The sequence below is a fragment of the Schistocerca serialis genome, chromosome 2, assembly GCF_023864345.2.
Source record: "Schistocerca serialis cubense isolate TAMUIC-IGC-003099 chromosome 2, iqSchSeri2.2, whole genome shotgun sequence".
Lineage (NCBI taxonomy): Eukaryota > Metazoa > Arthropoda > Insecta > Orthoptera > Acrididae > Schistocerca > Schistocerca serialis.
This window is the reverse complement of record NC_064639.1, coordinates 948,588,934-948,610,989: the sequence shown is the minus strand read 5'-3', so window position 1 is coordinate 948,610,989 and position 22,056 is coordinate 948,588,934. Positions and strand designations below refer to the sequence as shown.

Below are 22,056 nucleotides of genomic sequence, written 5' to 3'. Positions count from 1 at the left end.
CTAAGTCTAAACATAACTTTGTTCAAGTGTGTAATTAGTTAACATATTTTTTATACAAGTAGCTGAAGTGGCATTATCTCTACAGAACGTAGAAAAGTTTAGTTTAAAACCAGAGTTCTGAATTAAGACAATACACAGTTCTGAGATAAAGTCATGTCGTTTCACATTTACATTAAAGTTAGCTACTATGGTAATATTTTTCTTCCATTCCTAAGTTTGTCTGTAAGACACTGGAGTTTGGATGGCTGGCTGTCTGATGTAAATACGAGGTGTGGACAGCATTCTGGTGAATTGGGAAAGTGCGTAGGCATCATACTTGTTGCAGGATCCTATCACTGTAGTTATGCCCTAGGTGTCAACATTTTTGGTAGTAGTCTATGTATTATTGTAGCTGTTTCTGACTTATTATGTTGGAAACCAGAAACAACTTTCTACCATACTGGGGATGTTATTTGATCTCGCTATTATTCGATTACTGTGATTTATGAGTTTGTCCATTACCTTAAGATAACGCTGATTAAAAATGTAACTGACATTCAGTTGGGTTTCTGTTCTTTCCTTCTATCATCATTAGGTAAGGTTGTTTCCCCTTTCTGCCATAGCTGAAACTTTTTTATTTTCATGTAATCCAAGTTATATTAGGAATATTATTTGAAGCAGCAGCATCCTTTTTGTAAAAAAATAGTTTTACATCCTTTTATCAGTCTTCTGTACCCGCTCTTATTTTCATTGTAAGCATCATGGCTAGCCTGAGATTTGTTCATCTGGCAACTTTCATAATTTATACGTGAAATAGACCACGGCCACGAACATACACATATTTCCAGGTTCTTATAAAAGAAATGTCATTTGTATGGCACTTGAGGCCTATGAGGCAGGCAGGCCACGGCGGGTACATCATGAAGGTTGGCCTGAGCTCACTTAACTTAGCAAACAAAATGCTTTCCTAAAATTGTTAACTTGCAACTGGGATGTGCGTATTAACAAGAATTGCATCTGCTACTGGAATCTTACTGATTACTATTCGTACAGCTAAATTTAAAATCAATTCTCCACATAAATGGTATAACAGCTTGTTTGTAGCATTTGCGTAACAGTACTCATTTCATACAAGATGTAGTGCCGTATGCAACTGATAATGAAAATGATTTTAATTTTATTGTACCCTTGTACAGCTGTAACAAATTATTAGTAGGCTTTTGCACTTTCTATCATTGTAGGACTAATAACAGTAAGGTTCCATATGCATATGTACATTAATCCTTGTTTCATAGATCATGAATATGACATTTCGTAATGATGTGGAATGAATCACTTTCACATTAGTTTTCTTAACACAAAGTAATTTTTTTTTAATACTTCATATCTAAGACTTCATCTATTGAGTAGAAGGAGTTGTCATTCAGAAATCCTTTTAATACTATTTGGCAAACGACCAAAGATTTTTGTGGCAGCATAATTCACCCCTTTCTGTGCCAAAGCGAGATTTAATCCAGAATAGCGAAAATCATCCTTTCTTCTCGTGTTGTAGCTACGCACTTCGCTGTTATTTTTTAATTGAGATGGGTTATTAATGACAAATTTCATAAGTGAATATATGTATTGCGAAGGTACAGTGAGTATCCAGAGTTCCTTAAATAAATGTGTGCAAGGTGATCTTGGGTGGGCTCCAGCTATTATTCTGATTACACACTTTTGTCCAATGAATACTTTCTCTCTTGATGACGAATTGCCCCAAAATACGATGCCATATGAAAGCAGTGAATGAAAATAGGCATAGTAGGCTAATTTACTGATATGTTTATCACCAAAATTTGGAATAACCCTAATGGCATAAGTAGCTGAACCTAGCCGTTTCAGCAGATCATCGATGTGTTTCTTCCAGTTCAGTTTCTCATCAATGCACACGCCCAGAAATTTTGGGTATTCTGCCTTAGCAACACACTTCTGCTCATAGTCTATATTTATCAATAGTGTCATGCCATTTACTGTACAGAATAGTATAAAATGTGTTTTCTCAAAATTCTGTGAGAGTCCATTTGCAGAGAATGACTTAATAATTTTCTGAAAGACATTATTCACAATTTCCTCAGCTGATTCTTGCTTGTTGGGTGTGATTGCTAAACGTATATCACCAACAAAAAGAAATAGCTTTGCATCTACATGAAGTGGTAAGTAGTTAATATATACTAAGAACAATAACGGACCCAAGACTGAACCCTGTGGGACACCATTCTTGATACCTCCCCTGTTAGACGACTCTGCTGATCTTTGAAGATGGATAATTTCGACCTTCTGCATTCTTCCAGGTAAGTATGAATTAAACCATTTGTGCACTGTCCCTCTCATACCACACTACTTAGGCTTATCTAGAAGAATTTCATGATTCACACAATCAAAAGCCTTTGAGAGATCACAAAATATCCCAATGGGTGATGTTCTGTTGTTCAATGGATTCAGTATTTGATCAGTGAAAACATAAGTAGCATTTTCTGTTGAAAAGCCTTTCTGAAAACCAAACTGACATTTTCTTAGTACTTCATTTTTACAAATTTGTGATGCTACTCTTGAATACATTACTTTTTCAAGAATTTTGGATAAAGCTGTCAGAAGTGAGATTGGGCGGTAGTTGTTAGCATCAGACCTATCCTCTTTTTTTATGCAATGGCTTAAGAATAGCGTATTTCAGTCTATCTGGAAAAATGCCCTGTTTCAGTGAGTTACTACGTATGTGGCTGAGAATCCTACTTATTTGTTGGGAACATGCTTTTAGTAATCTGTTGGAAATGCCACCAATTCCATGTGAGCCTTTACTTTTGAGTGAATTTATTATTTTCGTAGTTTTAGTAGGAGTGGGTTGAATTTCAGTTTATCAAATTGCATAGAAACTGCCTCTTGCATGAACTAATTGCATAGAAACTGCCTCTTGCATGAACTGCTTTGCATTTTCTAATGAATAAATGGATCCTATTTTCTCTACAACACTTAAAAAATGATTGTCAAAAATGTTTTCTGCTTCTGACTTCTTTGTGTTTGATAGAAATACAGTCTTCCTGTGCTCTCGGTTGCCCTGTTTCCCTTTTAACAATATTCCAAATTGTTTTAATTTTATTATCAGATGTGCTAATCTCAGACATAATGCACATGCTTCTGGACTTTTTTAATGACTTTTCTTAATACAGTGCAGTAGTTTTTATAATGTTTCACTGTTTCAGGTTTCATAATAATGGGTTCCAGTAGAAGATGCAATTCTTGTTTGTACATACACATGCAGTTACGAGTTAGCAGGTGTAGAAACGCAGTTTTTCTGCTGAGTTGAGCGAGCGAGCTCGGCCTACCCCCGTGACGTACGCGCCGCGGCCTGTCTTCCTTGCAGGCCTCTTTAGGTTATTGCTTATGGAACTAAAGTTTACTTTGTTTTGTGGTGTAATTCAGTCTTCCTCGAACAAAATCAAGTTTAATGAATTTCTTCCAGTCCTGCAAATGCAGAGATCTTGGAAACATATTATTTGCACACAAATTCCGTGAATAGTTGTGTACAAAATTATCTACTAAAATATGTCGGCGACATATAAGACGGTTTTCGAAATAAAAATATGTGTATATTAAATATATGAGAAGACAGAGTGTTTAGTATCATCAACTTCCAGAGTTTTCTATTCATACAAGTTCCAGTCAATGAAGGAATTTAATACGACAGATTTATTATCAAATAAGCACTCAAAAAATACGAACGCCACTACTCTGTTTGTAACACCTCTGGACCTACAGTGTAATTATTACGTAACATCTGCGGATCGTCTGCAGGAGACCAGTAGGTGAAGGTGGAAGTTGAAGGTGTGGGGTTAAAGTGTAGGATAGTGTGCACAAATCAAATTATAATGGGTGACAATCCACCAGGAAGAAATCCGATGCAAAGATTTGCTAATGCAGTTTCATCAGTAGTTGAAGGCCCCGTAATATGGTTTAGAGGTATTCGAAATAATCTTGCGCATTTGTTTTGACATTAATAACAATGCAAATAATGTTAGATTAGTTTGTTGTTTGGTAGGGAATTGGATTTACAGGCAGTAAATTTTGCATAATTTTATGTATTTCCCATATAATGAAAAATAATTATTATTTATTTTTCTAGAAAAGGTAGTCGAACCAAATCGACCCACTTATTATTGGTATCATCGTAAAATGAGACGTGTCCCAACAATAGATGAATGCTATACGGACGACGCTGTGTGCTACTTAGAGGCTAATGCACAGTTCAAGAGAGACAAGTATGTATGTCGCAAAGCATTACACACACACTTCATAGCATTCTTCTATAACAACAAATTTCAAAATCTTATCTTTCTGCTTAGCCATACTGTTTATTGCCCACATTTCACTTCCAAACAAGACTCTATCCCAGACACATAAAGAACGGAACACTTATCATGAATAACATTGAAACACATCCTAACAATCTAATAGGAGTCATTGGATAATGTTGAATTGAGAAAGGGAGCTGTACAAATCTGCATTTTCACCCATACCAGTGTTTTGTGTAAATTGATAGCCGTATAATATTGTTAAAATATAATTTATCAACATTTGCATCCTCGTGCTGAGACTCCCTATTTATGTTCTTTATCAAGGCAGAAACACCACTCTTTGACAGTATAGTGAGGAGATTTGTGTATTTCTTAAAAGATTCACAACTTATTTCTGTAATGAATTTTCACTCTGCGACAGAAGTCTTCTGATTGGACACTTCCGGGCAAAACAGAGCGTTGTGCTTGACCACTACCCCTCACTCTTTGTATGCTGTTAGCTGTTGCACTACCAGTTCTTTCAAATGAAATAACAGTTGTAAGTGGAGCAAGCTTACCAGTAGCTTTGCTGTTAAAGGTGTAGTCAGCTTTTTCGTTACCATCATTAGCAACACTGTATACAACTTTATTCCTCATACATGTGATCATTTCCTCCCTTTATGAGGGGAAAAAAAAAATTGAAAAAAAAAGTGCACTCAAATCTAAATCGAAAGCTCAAGTTTTGTAATTTTCTGTTTGTTTTTTTCAAAGGCTATTCTATTTCTGCAAACCAGTTACAAATTTGTTGCTCAGTGACATTTCCGTGGGAATAGTCAAATTTTTGTCATTTAAAAGAGGATGTGTTTTTTTTCCCTCCCTTATTCAAAAATGGTGTGACCATTGTGTCTAGTCTTTTGTTAGTAAATTGATTTTGTCTTCTCATTTTACTAATTATTTGCTGTACACTGCCCAGCAGTAGGCTATTTCTTTTGTTACTGGATAGTGCTCTGTTGTAGTTGACAAAAGCCACTGGACTGGAATATTTTCTTCATTCTCATCCATATGTTTGAAGGACTTAACTTAAATAATTTGGGTCTTGAGTCACTTAGTCTGTATCACAATGTTACCCACTGGCCCACCATAATCTTTGGCTGCAGTAGCTATTGGAGTGCCCGCTTGGACAGCTTCTGTAACTATTGTTGTTTGTTCATGCTTTTAATTTCCCTTGGGACCCCATACTTACGACAAGATGCTCCAGTTATTGACAGCCAATTATTACTGTGATTGGTATCATGTTAAAGCTGGAACCAAAATTCATAATGTGACTAATTTTGTTCACTGATATGTTTCTAACACATTCTAAAAAAATATTACTATGGTACCAGTCTTACACGCCCCTCCGTAACATTAACACTCGGGGATTTATCTTTTTCATTGGCTTTACTACATACAATATCATGGATCAGTCCAGTACAATATTATTAGTAAATTGAACTTTTAAATGCGACACAGTGTTTTAAGGAGAACCGTATCTAAATTTTTGTCTTTGTGAAAATACTGAAAATTTCTCTCAGAATGTCAACAAACACTTCTCAATTTATTTTCCTTCCAAAATAATTGATTGGTCAGGAACTGCTAACCTCCAATGTTGCCATGCAGTAATGTTACTGAAGAGAATGGTTTTATGGTCCTTATTGTTTAAACAAATCAGTATTGCTGTCAAAGGTTGGGGCTTCTACTTTATTTTTATACAGGAGCTCTAGAGAACAGGGTTATGATCTGAAAAAATTGAACTATTCACCATAGAGTTGCAGATCGTGGACTAACGTGTGTTAAAATTGTGGATCTCATGTTATGTAAACATTGGTGATATTCTTGTATTGTCTTAATCCAAACAATTACATTTTAGCATTAGAAAGAGTACCATATTGGTAATATCTTGTGCAGCTGTCTCATGTAACTGGACAAGGAATTTCTGTGTGACAATTAAATTTCAATATGGAACCTTTCAGATGAAGTGGCGCTTTGAACCACTACTGTGTAATGGCAAAATAGGTGCCACCAGGCTAATAAAATTTCTCTTGACTTTATCAGGAGTGTTCAAATTTAGCTTAGCAAGTGCTGTATCACATAGCTATTCATCTTTCCACTTCCATTATACAGTATCACCCTCTGTGTGGTCAGTATTAACCTAGTGTCCTATTTACCACCTACAAGCTTAGCTTCATCTGAGTAAAGAGTACCAAGACTTTGTCAGAAGAAATTTTCACTGGAACAAGTGAAATTCGTGCATGGATTTTGCAACTGTTGGTAATATGAACAGGCATTCGACAAAGACATTGGGATTTCTTTCACTTTGAATTTGGAAAGGTAGCAAGGGATATAGGAACAAGATGACAAAAACTGTAGTAAAAACGGATAAAATTAAGAAGATTTAAAATAGAAGTAGATTGTCTGGCATTTGTAAGGTGATACGGAAATGTCTAAAAAACGAGATTGATAGGAGGTGCAAAATGGCTAACAGGAATGGCTAGAGGGCAAATGTAAGGACATTAAAGCATATGTCACTAGGAGAAAGATTGATACCATCTACAGGAATACTAAAGAGGCCTTTGGAGAAAAGAGAACCATGTAATGACCATAAAGAGCTCAGATGTAAAATCAGTGCTAAACAAAGAGAAGAGGACATAGATGAGGAAGAGATGGGAGATATTGCAAGAATAATTTGACAGGACACTGAAAGACCTAAGTCAATAAAAGGCCACTGGAGTAGAGGACATTCCATCAGAACTACTGATATCCCTGGGAGAGCCAGCCATGAGAAAATTATTCCTCCTGGTGTGCAAGATGTAAGAGATGGTTTAACAAGAGAGTAATAATTCCAATTACAAAGAAAGCAGATGCTGACAGGTCTGAGTGTTGCTGAACTATCAGTTTAATAAGTCATGGTTGCTAAATATTAAATCAAATTCTTTATGGAAGAATGGAGAACATGGTAGAAGCCAAACTCGGGGAAGTGGATTCCTTTTTGACTGGTATACACACTTTGAAATTCTGAAGGTGGCAAGGATAAAATACAGGGAGTGAAATGGTGAATACAACTTGTGCAGAGAACAGATGGCAGTTATGAGTTGAGGGCCATGAAAGCGAAGCAGTGCTAGAGGAGGCGATGAGACCAGATGTTGTTCAATCTATACAAGGAGCAAGCAGTAAAGGAAATAAAGCAGAAATTTGGGAAGGGAATTACTGTTCAAGTAAGGAGAAATAAAAGCTGTGACCATGTAATTTTGTCAGAGGCTCCAAAGAATTTGGAAGAGCGGTTAAACAGAATAGACAGTGTTTTGAAAGAAGGATATAAGATGATAATTAACAAAAGCAAAAGAAGGGTAATGGAATGTAGTCCAATTAAATTGGGTGATACTGAGGGAATTAGATTAGGAAATGAGACACTAACAGTAGATGAGCTGTTCTACTTGGTTGTGGCAAGAAAAGTGGAAGAGAAATTTTCTAACTTTGAATATAGATTTCAAAGTTAAGAAGTCTCTTCTGAAAATATCTGCCTGGAATGAAGCCTTGTTTGGAAGAGAAATGTGAGCAATAAACAGTTCAGTCAAGAACACAACAGAAGCTTCTTAAATATGATGCTGTAGGAAAATGCTAAAGATGAGATGGACACAAAATTAACATTACATGCTGTCTAGAAATTACATCACATTCTGTCTAGAAATTTTAAAATTTAGAGTAATAGATAACATCGGAGTGGTGACTGGAAGGCGTCCAGACACCCTTTAAATATAACACGTCAGATCCATTCTGAAGTCACCAGAGGTACGGGGATGCTGGGGTGTAGGCTGTGGGCCGGGGCACAGGGCAGTGCACAGCTACAGAGAGAAGCTGGGCCAAACTGTAAAAATTTTTTTCTCTTTTGCCCCAGACAGTACAGGTGTCCATCATTGCACTCGTGTCGAATTCCGCTCTCGTGGCTGTTTGGTCGATGTACTTTGCTGTGGATACAGCTCTGTTGCCTGTGGTCCAGTTGTGACAGCCCCAGCGAGACACACTACCTCAGCAATGAACTCTTTGATGGCAGTTGTACGCTGGCCTCCAGTGACAAGTGGCACTGACGCCCTGCTGATCTGCTCCCTGAGATGGTGGAAGGCGTATGCTGTTGGGTGGATGTCCTCTGGAGCAGCTGGGATGCAATCCCCTGCCTACAGGCAGGACTCAACCAAGCTGCTAGGAGGCCTGGTCTGGCCTGCTCCTGGCTAGCTTGGAGTCCCATGCAATCTGGAACTGTGGTCCCCCATCAGAAGCTTCATGTGGCCGCCCATGTGGCACAGCTCCATCGTCAATGAGAGCTGTAACACTAAAGACACTAGCATTACTTGACTTCCTCCTATTTATACTTAGCAGTGCGCATATGTTTTGCAAATATACCTCTTCAAGTCATGTATTGACACATACTAGATTAGTGCCAGTGCGCTGATTTCAGTGGTGGTTTGTGGCAAGAGTTACTTGCAGTCCTGCTGAGCATGCCATTTTGGCAACTCTTGCATCCATGTCAGCCCGACATACTGTGCTACTTCACATTGCACAAAGTTATCATCAACAAGCCCGCACCTGACCTACAGTTATGGCTGCCATCCACTGCCACAAATTCACCCTAAAATTACCTTATGCGGTAACTGCTACAGTTCATATAACCGTGCTGACCCAGTATGGATATGGAACACAGGCACAAGAAAAAGAATAATTATGCGCCATTACTCACAGTGTAGTTCTCGTAAGGTTAAGTTTTAAGATATTAGACTTTATTTGCGAGGAAAAAAGTTCAGATACCTTCTGGCCAATGTGAATTAGCTTTTTTGTGGTTTTCTCAAATTGCTAAAGGCAAATGTTGGGGTGGTTTCTTTAAGAAGAGCGAGGCCAGTTTCCTTCCATGTTCTTGTGCTGTGGCTCCAGTTACCACTGTATATCTGACTTTAAGACCTCAAGCATCATCCATTCCATCTAAAAGTAATCTAAATTGTCACTGTCACAGAATGGGTAAGAAGTGAGAATATGACACATTTCACCACAGTCAAATTACCAGTACTAGATTTCTAGCACACATCATCTCCAAAGTTGTGCAGGCACGAGGCTTGTTAGAAGTGTTAAGATTCCTGCAACATATAATTTATTGTCTGTTGTGAGGACAGTGATTTGAATAAAACGTCAGTGCCTATGAGCTGTTCTTCCATTATAACAAGTGAACGGCAGCTGTTGTCATCAGCAAGCCCAGAAAATTAATACCATTGTATGAACCATAATGCAAGAGATCAGTCATGAATGCAGCTGGATTGCATTAAAATATGTGAGAAGCATTACCATTCAAAACCATCTCCACATTTTTGCTACTGCAGTGTACATGCAATGTGGCAGCTGGGTGCAAGCAACTGCTACACAATAGGCGATAAGGCCAAAATTGAGAAATGTGGCTGCTGCAATATGTTTCCAAATGTCTGTTCTATGTTGTTCATGAGGAGTTTTGGGTACATCATTTGTGTCCTGTTGATTTATTTACTAACTTTGTTTTAGCTCACTTTGCAGTGTGCCAAGCTTTCATAATATTTAAGCCTTAAAAACCAGTTATTGTGCACAGAGTCCATGTTCTTTGATTTTATTTTTGTAAAAATCGGGTAATGTGTGCAGGGTCCATATTCTTCGATTTTATTTTATTGCGTTGACCTTTGGTCTACATGCCATGCACCCATGACCAAATTACAAAAGTGGTACATCTCTTGATTGAAAAAGGTATCTATAAATACATACAGAGTATGTAGAACCTAATAACAAATCATGACAACACATCATGGTAATGAGCAACAAATAATTATTTTAGGCTATTAAAGGAAGAAAGAATAAAATATCGCAAAATGCAATAATTTGTTCTAAAGTGACATTGTGACACAATTCTCTGATTGTGTGATAGCTTTCAAAAGGCAAAGATTAAGCAGTGCATAGGTGTGGCACTATTATCTCACAATCTGTGGTGTGGTATAGAACAGGATGTTCCAATGCAGCCCCATACGGCATGGCACCCCCGATGGCCCCATTCCATCTTCAGGCGGGAGCATCTGGTATAGGCAGTCCATTTGCAGGCATACTGCACATATGTGATGTATTTGGCTACCTCACAGAGAATCCAGGAGGATGGCATGGGCTATGACCTGACTGCCCGTGCGTCAGCTGTTTGCCCGTCTGTGCCAGTGAGTGTGGACAATTGAGAGGCAAGAGTGTGGTATAAAACCTTTCCTTTAAAACACTTAATTCTATGCGCTGTTTACAATCAAGTGAGAAGTTGTGATGATTTTGTCAGCTGTTGCATTTCCTAATGGATGGATAGTGGTGGTAATGGTTATCAACATTACTTTGTCTCTTGCACATAGTTATTTGCTTATCACATCACCACTCATGCTAAAATAATGTATCACTTCCTTGTAATATAGGTGCACAACTTCTATAAAGTTTTTAAATGTAGCCATCTTGCTTTTAGCTGTTAAATTTTTGTTTTATGGTTGAAATTTCGACATTGAGCCATTTTCAGGTGCAGGGTTTTGACATAAATGCGTAACATAAACCTGTATGTCAAAATCTTATGCTTGAAAATCTCTTAATGCTGCAACTGCAATCGTGAAATAAAATGCAAACAGCTGAAAGCAAGATAGCAACATTTTAAAAATATTATATGATTTGAACTACCTCCTGATGTTGAGTTGCACCACCAGTTTGGAGTAGTTGCTTTAATAATGGTTTCTGTTCTGAAATAGAGGCACAGCATGTGGTCTTTGAGGGAATTAATAAAAGGTTATGCTTGCAGTTATACCTAAATTAAATTATGTATGGAATTATATTTAACTTTAAGGATGCTCAGCTTGTGCTCACCTTATCATTCTTCTGTGTCTGGCATGTGAAATTCAACAAGGAATGTATTATTTCTTCTAGAATGGTGGAGAGTGAAATCTTGAGCATACTGAGACAGAGGTATGAAGATTGTGTGCATTATGAAACTCCAGATCATGTGCCTAAATGTAAACTGCTTCTGGATCAGTACAACAAGGCTGCAGAAAATTGGTTCATTAAATGTGAGTTTAATATTACTGCTTTCCCATAACTTTATTTAAATATGCTCTTGAATAGTAAATATATCATTAACATCGGACATAGCTTTTTGTTTTTGTATTGCCCAATTTGAAAATGTTATTGAGTGGAAATGTATTTCAGCCTAAACTGGAGAAAACAATCTCAAAGCCTATTTCATGTAATTAGGTTGATAAAAAAATCTACTCACCAAGCAGTGACAGAATGCACATATAAAAGGTATTATAGTTTGGAAGCTTTTGGAGCCAGTGGCTCCTTCTGGCAGAAAGGTGGGAGGGAAGGGAGGATGAAGGAAAAGTGCTGTTGAGGTTTAGGAAAAGGGGTGAAGTTGAGAACCCGCCATGGTCAGGGGAGACTTAACGGATGCATAAGACCCAGTTTTTATGTGGGCACCCAAATAAATGACCACTACCATCTGCGGCCAAGAGAATTTTTTTGATTAACTTTTATCACTATACCTATGCTATTCTTCAGTCATGACTGGACAGACTGTGTCAGTGTTACTAAGTTGAGATTATGCACAATTCTAATACAGTAACAAGTTAGCATAAGTATAGTATAATACTTAATATCATCATCTTGGACAGTTTCCAGCCTCTGACCAGGTCTGTCTGGAACGTAAACCTCTCCATTGTCTTCTGTCTTGACACCATCTCTGAGTCTTCACCTTGTTCCAGTCTTCTCCTTTATTCAGGACTCATTCCTTCACTCCTTTCATCCATCTGTCTCTCGGTCATCCATCTGTCTCTCGGTCTTCCTCTTGGTCTCTTTCCTTCCAGCTTCATCTCGTGTATTATCCCAGATGTCCTCTTCTCCTCCATTCGCTTAACATGTCCATACCATCTCGGCCTGTATTTCTCTATCTCCTCCTGTTATGGTTCCACCTTCATTAACTCTCTGGTCCTCCCATTTCTTAACCTGTCTATCTTCGTCACTCCAGTATTGTTCCTCAAGAAGTTCGTCTCACGAGCTCATACTTTGCTTTTCTCTCTTCCTTTCATAACACACAGTTTCGGATGCAGGATCGGGACATAGTATGACCGTTACATAACTTTTTATGTTTTTATGTAATAACATAATGAGATTTAGGTACGGCATGGCTGTATGCTTCGTGCGGCTGCCTCGAGTCGAATGAACATGCTGCTGCCTCTCGACACAGTTATCAAGCACCATGACGTCAGAACTTCCTGCCCCCACTCGCGCGCAGAGAGCCAGCGCACCTGATGTGACTTACCATACGAAAGCGCTGGCAGGTCGATAGAAACACAAACAGACACATACATACACACAAAATTCTAGCTTTCGCAACCAATGGTTGCTTCGTCAGGAAAGAGGGAAGGAGAGGGAAAGACAAAAGGATGTGGGTTTTAAGGGAGAGGGTAAGGAGTCATTCCAATCCCGGGAGCGGAAAGACTTACCTTAGGGGGAAAAAAAGGACAGGTATACACTCTCGCGCGCGCGCACACACACATCCATCCGCACATACACAGACACAAGCAGACATTTAAAGGCAAAGAGTTTGGGCAGAGATGTCAGTCGAGGCGGAAGTAAAGAGGCAAAGATGTTGTTGAAAGACAGGTGAGATATGAGCGGCGGCAACTTGAAATTAGCTGAGGTTGAGGCCTGGCGTATAACGAGAAGAGAGGATATACTGAAGGGCAAGTTCCCATCTCCGGAGTTCTGACTGGTTGGTGTTAGTGGGAAGTATCCAGATAACCCGGGCGGTGTAACACTGTGCCAAGATGTGCTGGCTGTGCACCAAGGCATGTTTAACCACGGGGTGATCCTCATTACCAACAAACACTGTCTGCCTGTGTCTGTTCATGCGAATGGACAGTTTGTTGCTGGTCATTCCCATATAGAAGGCTTCACATTGTAGTCATGTCAGTTGGTAAATAAAGTGGGTGCTTGCACATGTGGCTCTGCCTTTGATCGTGTACACCTTCTGGGTTACAGGACTGGAGTAGGTGGTGGTGGTGGGAGGGTGCATGGGACAGGTTTTACACCGGGGGCGTTTACAGGGGTAGGAGCCAGAGGTTAGGGAAGGTGGTTTGGGGATTTCATAGGGATGAACCAAGAGGTTACGAAGGTTAGGTGGACAGTGGAAAGACACTCTTGGTGGAGTGAGAAGGATTTCATGAAGGATGGATCTCATTTCAGGGCAGGATTTGAGGAAGTCGTATCCCTGCTGGAGAGCCACATTCAGAGTCTGATCCAGTGCCGGAAAGTATCCTGCACGGCGTGTCGTTGCCAAAGTTTACTATCCCCGTAAAACACAGAAGTTTCACAGCCCATTCACAGTTCAGTTGTCCTTTGCCACTAAGGCTACATACCAATTTTTGGATTTTGTCTTCATTGATCTTCATTTTGTTTATAGCAAACCATTCCTTTGTCACACCAAACAAAATATCTGCTTCTTCTTGAGCTATGCAAGCACTGGTGTGTTTTGAGTACAAAATTGTGTCATCTGCAAACTGCAAGAACTGTCTGTGAGAGCTTAAATCATTTACAAAAACTTGGAAAAAGAATGGTCCATTACTGAACCCTGTGCATATAATATTAGACAGATACATTCTGCCTTGTGTTTTCTAAATAAGAAATGAGGGTTGCCAGGTTCAGATTGTTTGGAAGGACCATATGAGGAATGCAGTCATACACCTTACTTAAGTCATGAAGTTGTTAGTGTTAAAGATTATTTTTCTTCAAAACTGTGCTTTATCCTAGTAATCGGACCTTGTGTTGTTATTGTTGAAGACTTGTGTTTCCAGAAACTGTGCTGTGCATCTGTAAAGGGTTCATTAATTTCAAAGTAATTTGGGATTTGGTCTTTTATTGCAGTCTCAATGACTTCAGCAAAGACTGGAATTATTGAGGTTTGTTTGAAGCTTGCTCCCATGCCTGGGTCACTCTTTTTACAAACAGGTACTGTCCATGTAAGTTTCTGAACGTCCGAAAATAACAACAGAGAAACACTTATTAATTACCGTAGTTAATATGTCAGCAGTTTTATAGACAATTTTCTTGAAAACTTCCCGTGGACATTCCATATATATTCTATCAGAAGGCGTATAAGAATTTATGAATTAGATTAGATTCAGTGTTTGTTCCATAGACCTAAAGATGAGTTGATACTCGTGGGTTTGGAACAAGTCAGAAAATATAACATGAAAAACATAAAACATTTGAATATAATACACACTACCATGATCAATTCTTAGGAGAGTATCAAAATAGGTGAATACATTATAGTAAACTGGAACTGTTAATATTTACAGAAATAATTCAACTTTTAAAAGGAAACATTAGTTGATGTGTTTCCTGGACATTTTTTGGTGTTCTTTAGATAGATATAGTCAAATTTGGTTTTTATGATCTGGAAGAAGTCTTTAAATGCCATTTGCTGTAGTCTGGGCTGCCATGCTACTGCTGATGGTGCTGTTTGAAAAGCAGTTAATGTTTCCTTATTTATGACCCTTTTATGAATACATAATTAGAATTCCAGGAAACAGGTGGTTGCTTATTAACTTGTTTTGTATCATAGATAATTGGGTTAACTACAGTCGTCTTGTAGTCCTAACTATATGGATTTTTGGCCAGTATAAGGGCAGGCATCACCTCTAGTTGGTAGATGGTTGTCTACAAACAGTCAGTAACTGGTCGTTAAATTTATAAATTCTGTCTCTTTAGTGCAATCTTTACCAAAGTGTACACTGAAATCCCCCTCCCCATGAACCATGGACCTTGCTGTTGGTGGGGAAGCTTGCGTGCCTCAGCGATACAGATAGCCGTACCATAGGTGCAATCACAACAGAGGGACATCTGTTGAGAGACCAGACAAACGTGTGGTTCCTGAAGAGGGGCAGCAGCCTTTTCAGTAGTTGTAGGGTCAACAGTCTGGATGATTGACTGATCTGGCTTTGTAACACTAACCAAAACGGCCTTGCTGTTGTGGTACAGCGAACGGCTGAAGGCAAGGGGAAACTACAGCTGTAATTTTTCCCGAGGGCATGCAGCTTTACTGTATGGTTAAATGATGATGGCGTCCTCTTGGGTAAAATATTCCGGAGGTAAAATAGTCCCCGATTCGGATCTCCGAGCGGGGACTACTCAAGAAGACGTCATTAACAGGAGAAAGAAAACTGGCGTTATGCGGATCGGAGTGTGGAATGTCAGATCCCTTAATTCGGCAGTTAGGTTAGAAAATTTAAAAAGGGAAATAGATAGGCTAAAGTTAGATATAGTGGGAATTAGTGAAGTTCGGTGGCAGGAGGAAGAAGACTTTTGGTCAGGTGAATACAGTGTTATAAATACAAAATCAAATAGGGGTAATGCAGGAGTAGGTATAATAATGAATAAAAAAAATAGGAATGCGGGTTAGCTACTACAAACAGCTTAGTGAACACATTATTGTGGCCAAGATAGACACGAAGGCCACACCTACCACAGTAGTACAAGTTTATATGCCAACTAGCTCTGCAGATGACAAAGAGATTGATGAAATGTATGACGAGATAAAAGAAATTATTCAGATTGTGAAGGGAGACGAAAATTTAATGGTCATGGGTGACTGCTGTAATTCGGTAGTACGAAAAGGAAGAGAAGGAAACGTAGTAGGTGAATATGGAATGAGGGTAAGAAATGAAAGAGGAAGCCGCCTGGTAGAATTTTGCACAGAGCATAACTTAATCATAGCTAACACTTGGTTCAAGAATCATAAAAGAAGTTGTAGACATGGAAGAGGCCTGGAGATACTCGAAGGTTTCAGATAGATCATATAATGGTAAGGCAGAATTTTAGGAACCAGGTTCTAAATTGTAAGACATTTCCATGGGTAGATGTGGACTCTGACCACAATCTATTGGTTATGAGCTGTAGATTAAAACTGAAGAAACTGCAAACTATGTGGAAGAGTTCATGAAGGATGAGAATAATTTAAACAAGATATTTTTTATTTTATGTATTTATTTATTTATTTATTTATTTGTTTATCCAAACACCTGTAGACATTAGGAATTGTATGGATGTCCTTAACACACAAGTATATACAGTACAGAAACACACAATCATAAATGTATATGAATGCAGATGACAAAATAGGTACATTCATTATTTGCTTTAGTATGTTACATATTTGTACCCAATATTTCCCTTATTTTACTCTGTTGCATGTGTTGTGGAATACTTTTTAATCATACCAGTTAATTATTGGCATAATTGTCAACATAATTTATCATTTCAGGTAATCCTTGATAGTGTTAAAACATTTTTCTAACAGTTAATTTTTAAGGAATTCCAGAAGGCATGTATTTCACTTTAGTCTGATAAATTGTGGAAGTTCATTGTGCGATTTGAATCCATTGTGTGACACACTATTTTGGGTTTTTGTTTTGTTTTTCCTCGTGAGGTGTAAGTGGTAGCTGGATCTGGGTTCATGTTCGTGTAGAGACCTGTTCATTGCATACTAGTCGATTTCTTTCTTGATGTGGATCACAGATTGCAAAGTGTATTCACACAGTATAGTCAAGTTGGTAAATGACACAGTGCAATAAGTACTGTTACTGCTTTTTGTGATAATTTGTACAGCCCCCCCCCCCCTTTTTGCGTAAGTATAATATATTCTGTCCATTTGTCTCCCGGGGTTTAAGCCATAACTAAGTATGGATTGAACACATTTAAAGTAATATATTTGTTTGCATCGCAATCTTCCAGTGGTTGTTTAGGGATGGAACCTCTGCTTCCAACACCTTGCCTCATGGGCTCATATCTCTGATGCCTAGATGCAAGACCTGCCCCAGACATCCTCCCACCATTACCTACCCCAGTCAGGTCACAAGCATCAGCTGTCTCATCAAAGGCAGGGTTATATGTGAAATCAGTCACGTGATCTACAAGCTAAGCTGCAACCACTGTGCTGCATTCTACATGGGCATGACAACCAGCAAGCTGTCTGTCCGCATGAATGGCTGCTGATAAACTGTGGCCAAGAAACAGCTGGACCAATGAGTTGCTGTGCACGCTGCCCAATACAACATTGTTTCTTCTGAATTGCACAAAGCTCCCCCTGTTCTCACTCCAGCACTACACAGCCCTCTCTGTTCCACCTGTGCACCCACAGTCTTCTTACTTCTCCTTTTCTGCCCACCACCCCCCACCCACTCTCTGTTCAGCCTCCTGATTGCAGCAGCACTTTACCATCTCTCACCCCTTCCCTGCTATCCATCCCACTCCCCGTCTGAGCCTCCACATTAATCCTACCACGCAGATTGCTTCTCTCATCAGCACAAACTGCCCTTGGCAGCCAGAGACAGTGGTTTTTGTGTGTGTGTGTGTGTGTGTGTGTGTGTGTGTGTGTGTTTGAGTGAGTGATATTTAACTGGGAAGATGGCTATTTGGCCAAAAGCTTGCTTATTTAACAGTCTTTTTGTTGTGTCTATCTGTGAATCGACATATCCACTATATGGTGAGTAGCAATCTATCGTTTTCATTTATATTTATTCCCCATTCTTCCTCAAGATGTATCCCTTCTCTCACAATTGTAGCCATCCTTGTGTATAAGAGCTTGTTTAAAGTTTTCCTTTCGTTTTACGATTTCCATTCAGTTGGTAGCTGTCTGTATTTCATTAACTTATGAATCTGAATATCTTGGTCATTTGGGTTAGTTTCTTTCATTCTCCCTTTAAGGTTACATGTTTAGTCTGTTGATCCATAGTAATGAGATGGGTTTGGAACATGTGAAATACACTATACCTGTTTTCAGAATGAAATTTTTACTCTGCAATGGAGTGTGTGCCGATATGAAACTTTCTGGCAGATTAACTGTGTGCTGGACCGAGACTCGAACTCGGGATCTGTGCCTTTTGTGGGTAAGTGCTCTACAAAAAGCACTTGCCCACAAAAATAAAGTTTCACACCTGTTTTCATTTAAATTTAGTAAAATAACATATTAAGTAAATATGTAGTGTATGCATATTAACATACTAAACTTCATAAATAATTCCTGGGTCGTTGTAGCCAGACAATGTTAAATGGAAAAATTAACATTATTTATGCATGCTAGTTGTATTGTTGCAAACACAATGTGCACAAGTTGGATATTGCCTAGAACTCAAATTATGTGATATTGTTAGTAATATGTACATTTTATTGAGTTACCAGTTTGATCTTGATCTTTGATCTGATGATGTTAATCTGTGTGCTGTAAACAGTATGAGTACAGAGATATTTCTGTAACATTCTTCATTGTTTGGTGTCAGACATAAGTTATGTTTTAGTGTTAATTTAGTTGCTAATTAGGGTAGTTTGTTATGCAAAATGCAGTAGCACTTCCTGTGGTAGTGTACGTAACAGCACTTGGCTTCCTCACAGATGGTGACCTTGGATTCGTTGGAGATGTCAGAGATGCCTTCATGAAGCAGAAACACCGAATGGTATGGGAGCGCAGACATGGACCAGTGGGTTCAGGGATGCGAGAAACAAATGTGCCGGCATAAGTGACGTGTTGGTGCAGTTGTGTAGTTCTTGTTGTAAATTATTAATAAAGTTGTTTTGAGTTACCAAAATGATGATAATAAATATACTTGATTTGATAGCTAAAACAATAGTTTACATTGACTTTGACCTTTGAAATAATGTGCCTTATGCTCATTACTGTTTGTACCGACTGTACAGTTGCCATATTATGATAGGGTGTTTGTATGTACTGTATTGTTCTTGCAGATTAAATCACAGATATTTGAGTCTGTCATAAATTCTAACATTTGCAACTGAAAAAGAGTGTTAACGTTTCTTTTGGTTCTGATGTCATTCTTAGTAAAGCCCTCAGAACCATACAGGACAGTAATCAGTGGCAGCACTAGGTGAAAACAGAACGTCAGCGATGAATCAGCTTTGCTAGGCCCGTTTCACTTTGCAGTCAGAAAGAAAATGTTAAATTAAATGAGCTGAATTATACACTAATAATAATGATACAGACATTTTGTTCTTATAATATACAAAGATTATGGCAGTGACAAGTTACATTAAACAAACCAGACATTAAAATAGATGAAACTTCCGGCTTTTTGCATCACTGATTTTTTAAAGATTACATTGTAATTGATACCAGCCGCTATTTCTGCTTCAGTTGATAGTACTGACAATGCAGATAGTCTTACTTGGTAAATCGTGCTTCTGATGTATGTCTTAATCCATTTTAACTTTGAGAAACTTCTCTCGGCAGAGGCTGTACTGACTGGAACTGTGAGCATTATTCTGATTGTTATGTTAAGATTTGTATATACTTCTTCCAAATTATTTTCTAATTTGTACTGAATATGCTGTTTTGCGTCTTTGAGTCCTGTAGGTTGGATTTTAAAAGTTGGAGTTCCTCATAAAATACAAAAGGCTGTATGTCGCTATTTTCACCTTCTTGAAATATTGCACCTAAATCATTACAATGTTAGCGAAGGTTGTCCTTGGATAACAGTTGCAAATAATTCATATTGTAAATAAAACCAAATCATTCAAAATATTCATTGAGTGCTTTGAATAGACATTCAGTGTCAACTGTTACAGCGTCTATCATTGTTTTAAAAAAGCTGACTCTGTACTGCATTTCAGCAGATAGTATAGGTTCACCAATTTGTTCATAACCAAACATTCGTTTTTTCTGTGCTATTTGTTTTTCTTGAAACTGAGACTCAGTTTTGTAACTGCTTTTTTACAAACAATGGAGCTTCTGCAATGCTTGTTTCAAGTCCTGTGTTATGGGGTTCTTGAATCCATTCACTAAATGAAAGTAAAGTATCAGTAACGACTTTCAAGTTAGCGTGAACCAGTTTCTATAGTTCGCTTATATTGTTGACACATGGTAAAATCCCATACCACATGTGTACTGTGACAGTTAACTCAAAAGTTAACATTTCCTTCAAGACTTCTTCATAGTCGCTAAGAGTTTTGGAATCGTCAGTTCTATTTTTCAGGTCACTCACACAAAAATATCGATTTTACAGCTCCGATCCTACTTTCCCATCGCGTTTCAGATAGAAGTTTTAATGTTAATTTTGTTTTTATAAGGTCACAACACTTGCTTATCGGGAGAAAGAAAACTGGCGTTCTATGGATCGGAGCGTGGAATGTCAGATCCCTTAATCGGGCCGGTAGGTTAGAAAATTTAAAAAGGAAATGGCTAGGTTGAAGTTAAATATAGTGGGAATTAGTGAAGTTCGGTGGCAGGAGGAAGAAGACTTTTGGTCAGGTGAATACAGGGTTATAAATACAAAATCAAATAGGGGTAATGCCAGGAGTAGGTTTAATAACGAATAAAAAATAGGAGTGCGGGTAAGCTACTACCAACAGCATAGTGAACGCATTATTGTGGCCAAGATAGACACGAAGCCCATGCCTACTACAGTAGTACAAGTTTATATGCCAACTAGCTCTGCAGATGATGAAGAAATCGATGAAATGTATGATGAGATAAAAGAAATTATTCAGGTAGTGAAGGGAGACGAAAATTTAATAGTCATGGGTGACTGAAATTCGAGAGTAGGAAAAGGGAGAGAAGGAAACATAGTGGGTGAATATGGATTGGGGGGAGAGAAATGAAAGAGGAAGCCGTCTGGTAGAATTTTGCACAGAGCATAACTTAATCATAGCTAACACTTGGTTCAAGAATCATAAAAGAAGGTTGTATACCTGGAAGAATCCTGGAGATTAAAAGGTATCAGATAGATTATATAATGGTAAGACAGAGATTTAGGAACCAGGTTTTAAATTGTAGGACATTTCCAGTGGCAGATGTGGACTCTGACCACGATCTATTGGTTATGAACTGTTGATTAAAACTGAAGAAGCTGCAAAAAGGTGGGAATTTAAGGAGATGGGACCTGGATAAACTGACTAAACCAGAGGTTGTACAGAGTTTCAGGGAGAGCATAAGGGAACGATTGACAGGCATGGGGGAAAGAAATACAGTAGAAGAGGAATGGGTAGCTCTGAGGGATGAAGTAGTGAAGGCAGCAGAGGATCAAGTAGGTAAAAAGACGAGGGCTAGTAGAAATCCTTGGGTAACAGAAGAAATATTGAATTTAATTGATGAAAGGAGAAAATATAAAAATGCAGTAAATGAAGTAGGCAAAAAGGAATACAAACGTCTAAAAAATGAGATTGGCAGGAAGTGCAAAATGGCTAAGCATGGATGGCTAGAGGATAAATGTAAGGATGTAGAGGCTTATCTCACTAGGGGTATAGATGGCCTCAAACTTAAAAAAAAAAACCAAAGGCCTCACACTTAGGGGTATAGATTTATAGATTTAAGTGTGAGGAGGTCGTTTCTGAAAGTATTTGTATGGAGTGTAGCCATGTATGGAAGTGAAACGTGGACGATAAATAGTTTGGACAACAAGAGAATAGAAGCTTTCGAAATGTGATGCTACAGAAGAATGCTGAAGATTAGATGGGTAGATCACTTAACTAATGAGGAGGTGTTGAATGGAATTGGGGAGAGTAGTAGTTTGTGGCACAACTTGACAAGAAGAAGGGACCGGTTGGTGGGACATGTTCTGAGGCATGAAGGGATCACAAATTTAGCATTGGAGGGCAGCGTGGAAGGTAAAAATCGTAGAGGGAGACCAGGAGATGAATACACTAA

At 38.5% G+C, this 22,056-nt stretch overlaps 1 protein-coding gene across 1 annotated transcript; it reads left to right on the top strand.

Moving 5' to 3' along the window:
* Window positions 1–3,770: 3,770 nt before the first annotated feature.
* LOC126458328 (NADH dehydrogenase [ubiquinone] 1 beta subcomplex subunit 10) lies at window positions 3,771–19,197 on the top strand. The gene is made up of 4 exons (XM_050095287.1): window positions 3,771–3,972; window positions 4,136–4,271; window positions 11,271–11,410; window positions 18,792–19,197. The coding sequence occupies exons 1-4, from the start codon at window positions 3,882–3,884 to the stop codon at window positions 18,914–18,916; spliced, it is 492 nt and encodes a 163-aa protein (XP_049951244.1). The 5' UTR covers window positions 3,771–3,881; the 3' UTR covers window positions 18,917–19,197.
* The last annotated feature ends 2,859 nt before the right edge of the window (window positions 19,198–22,056 follow it).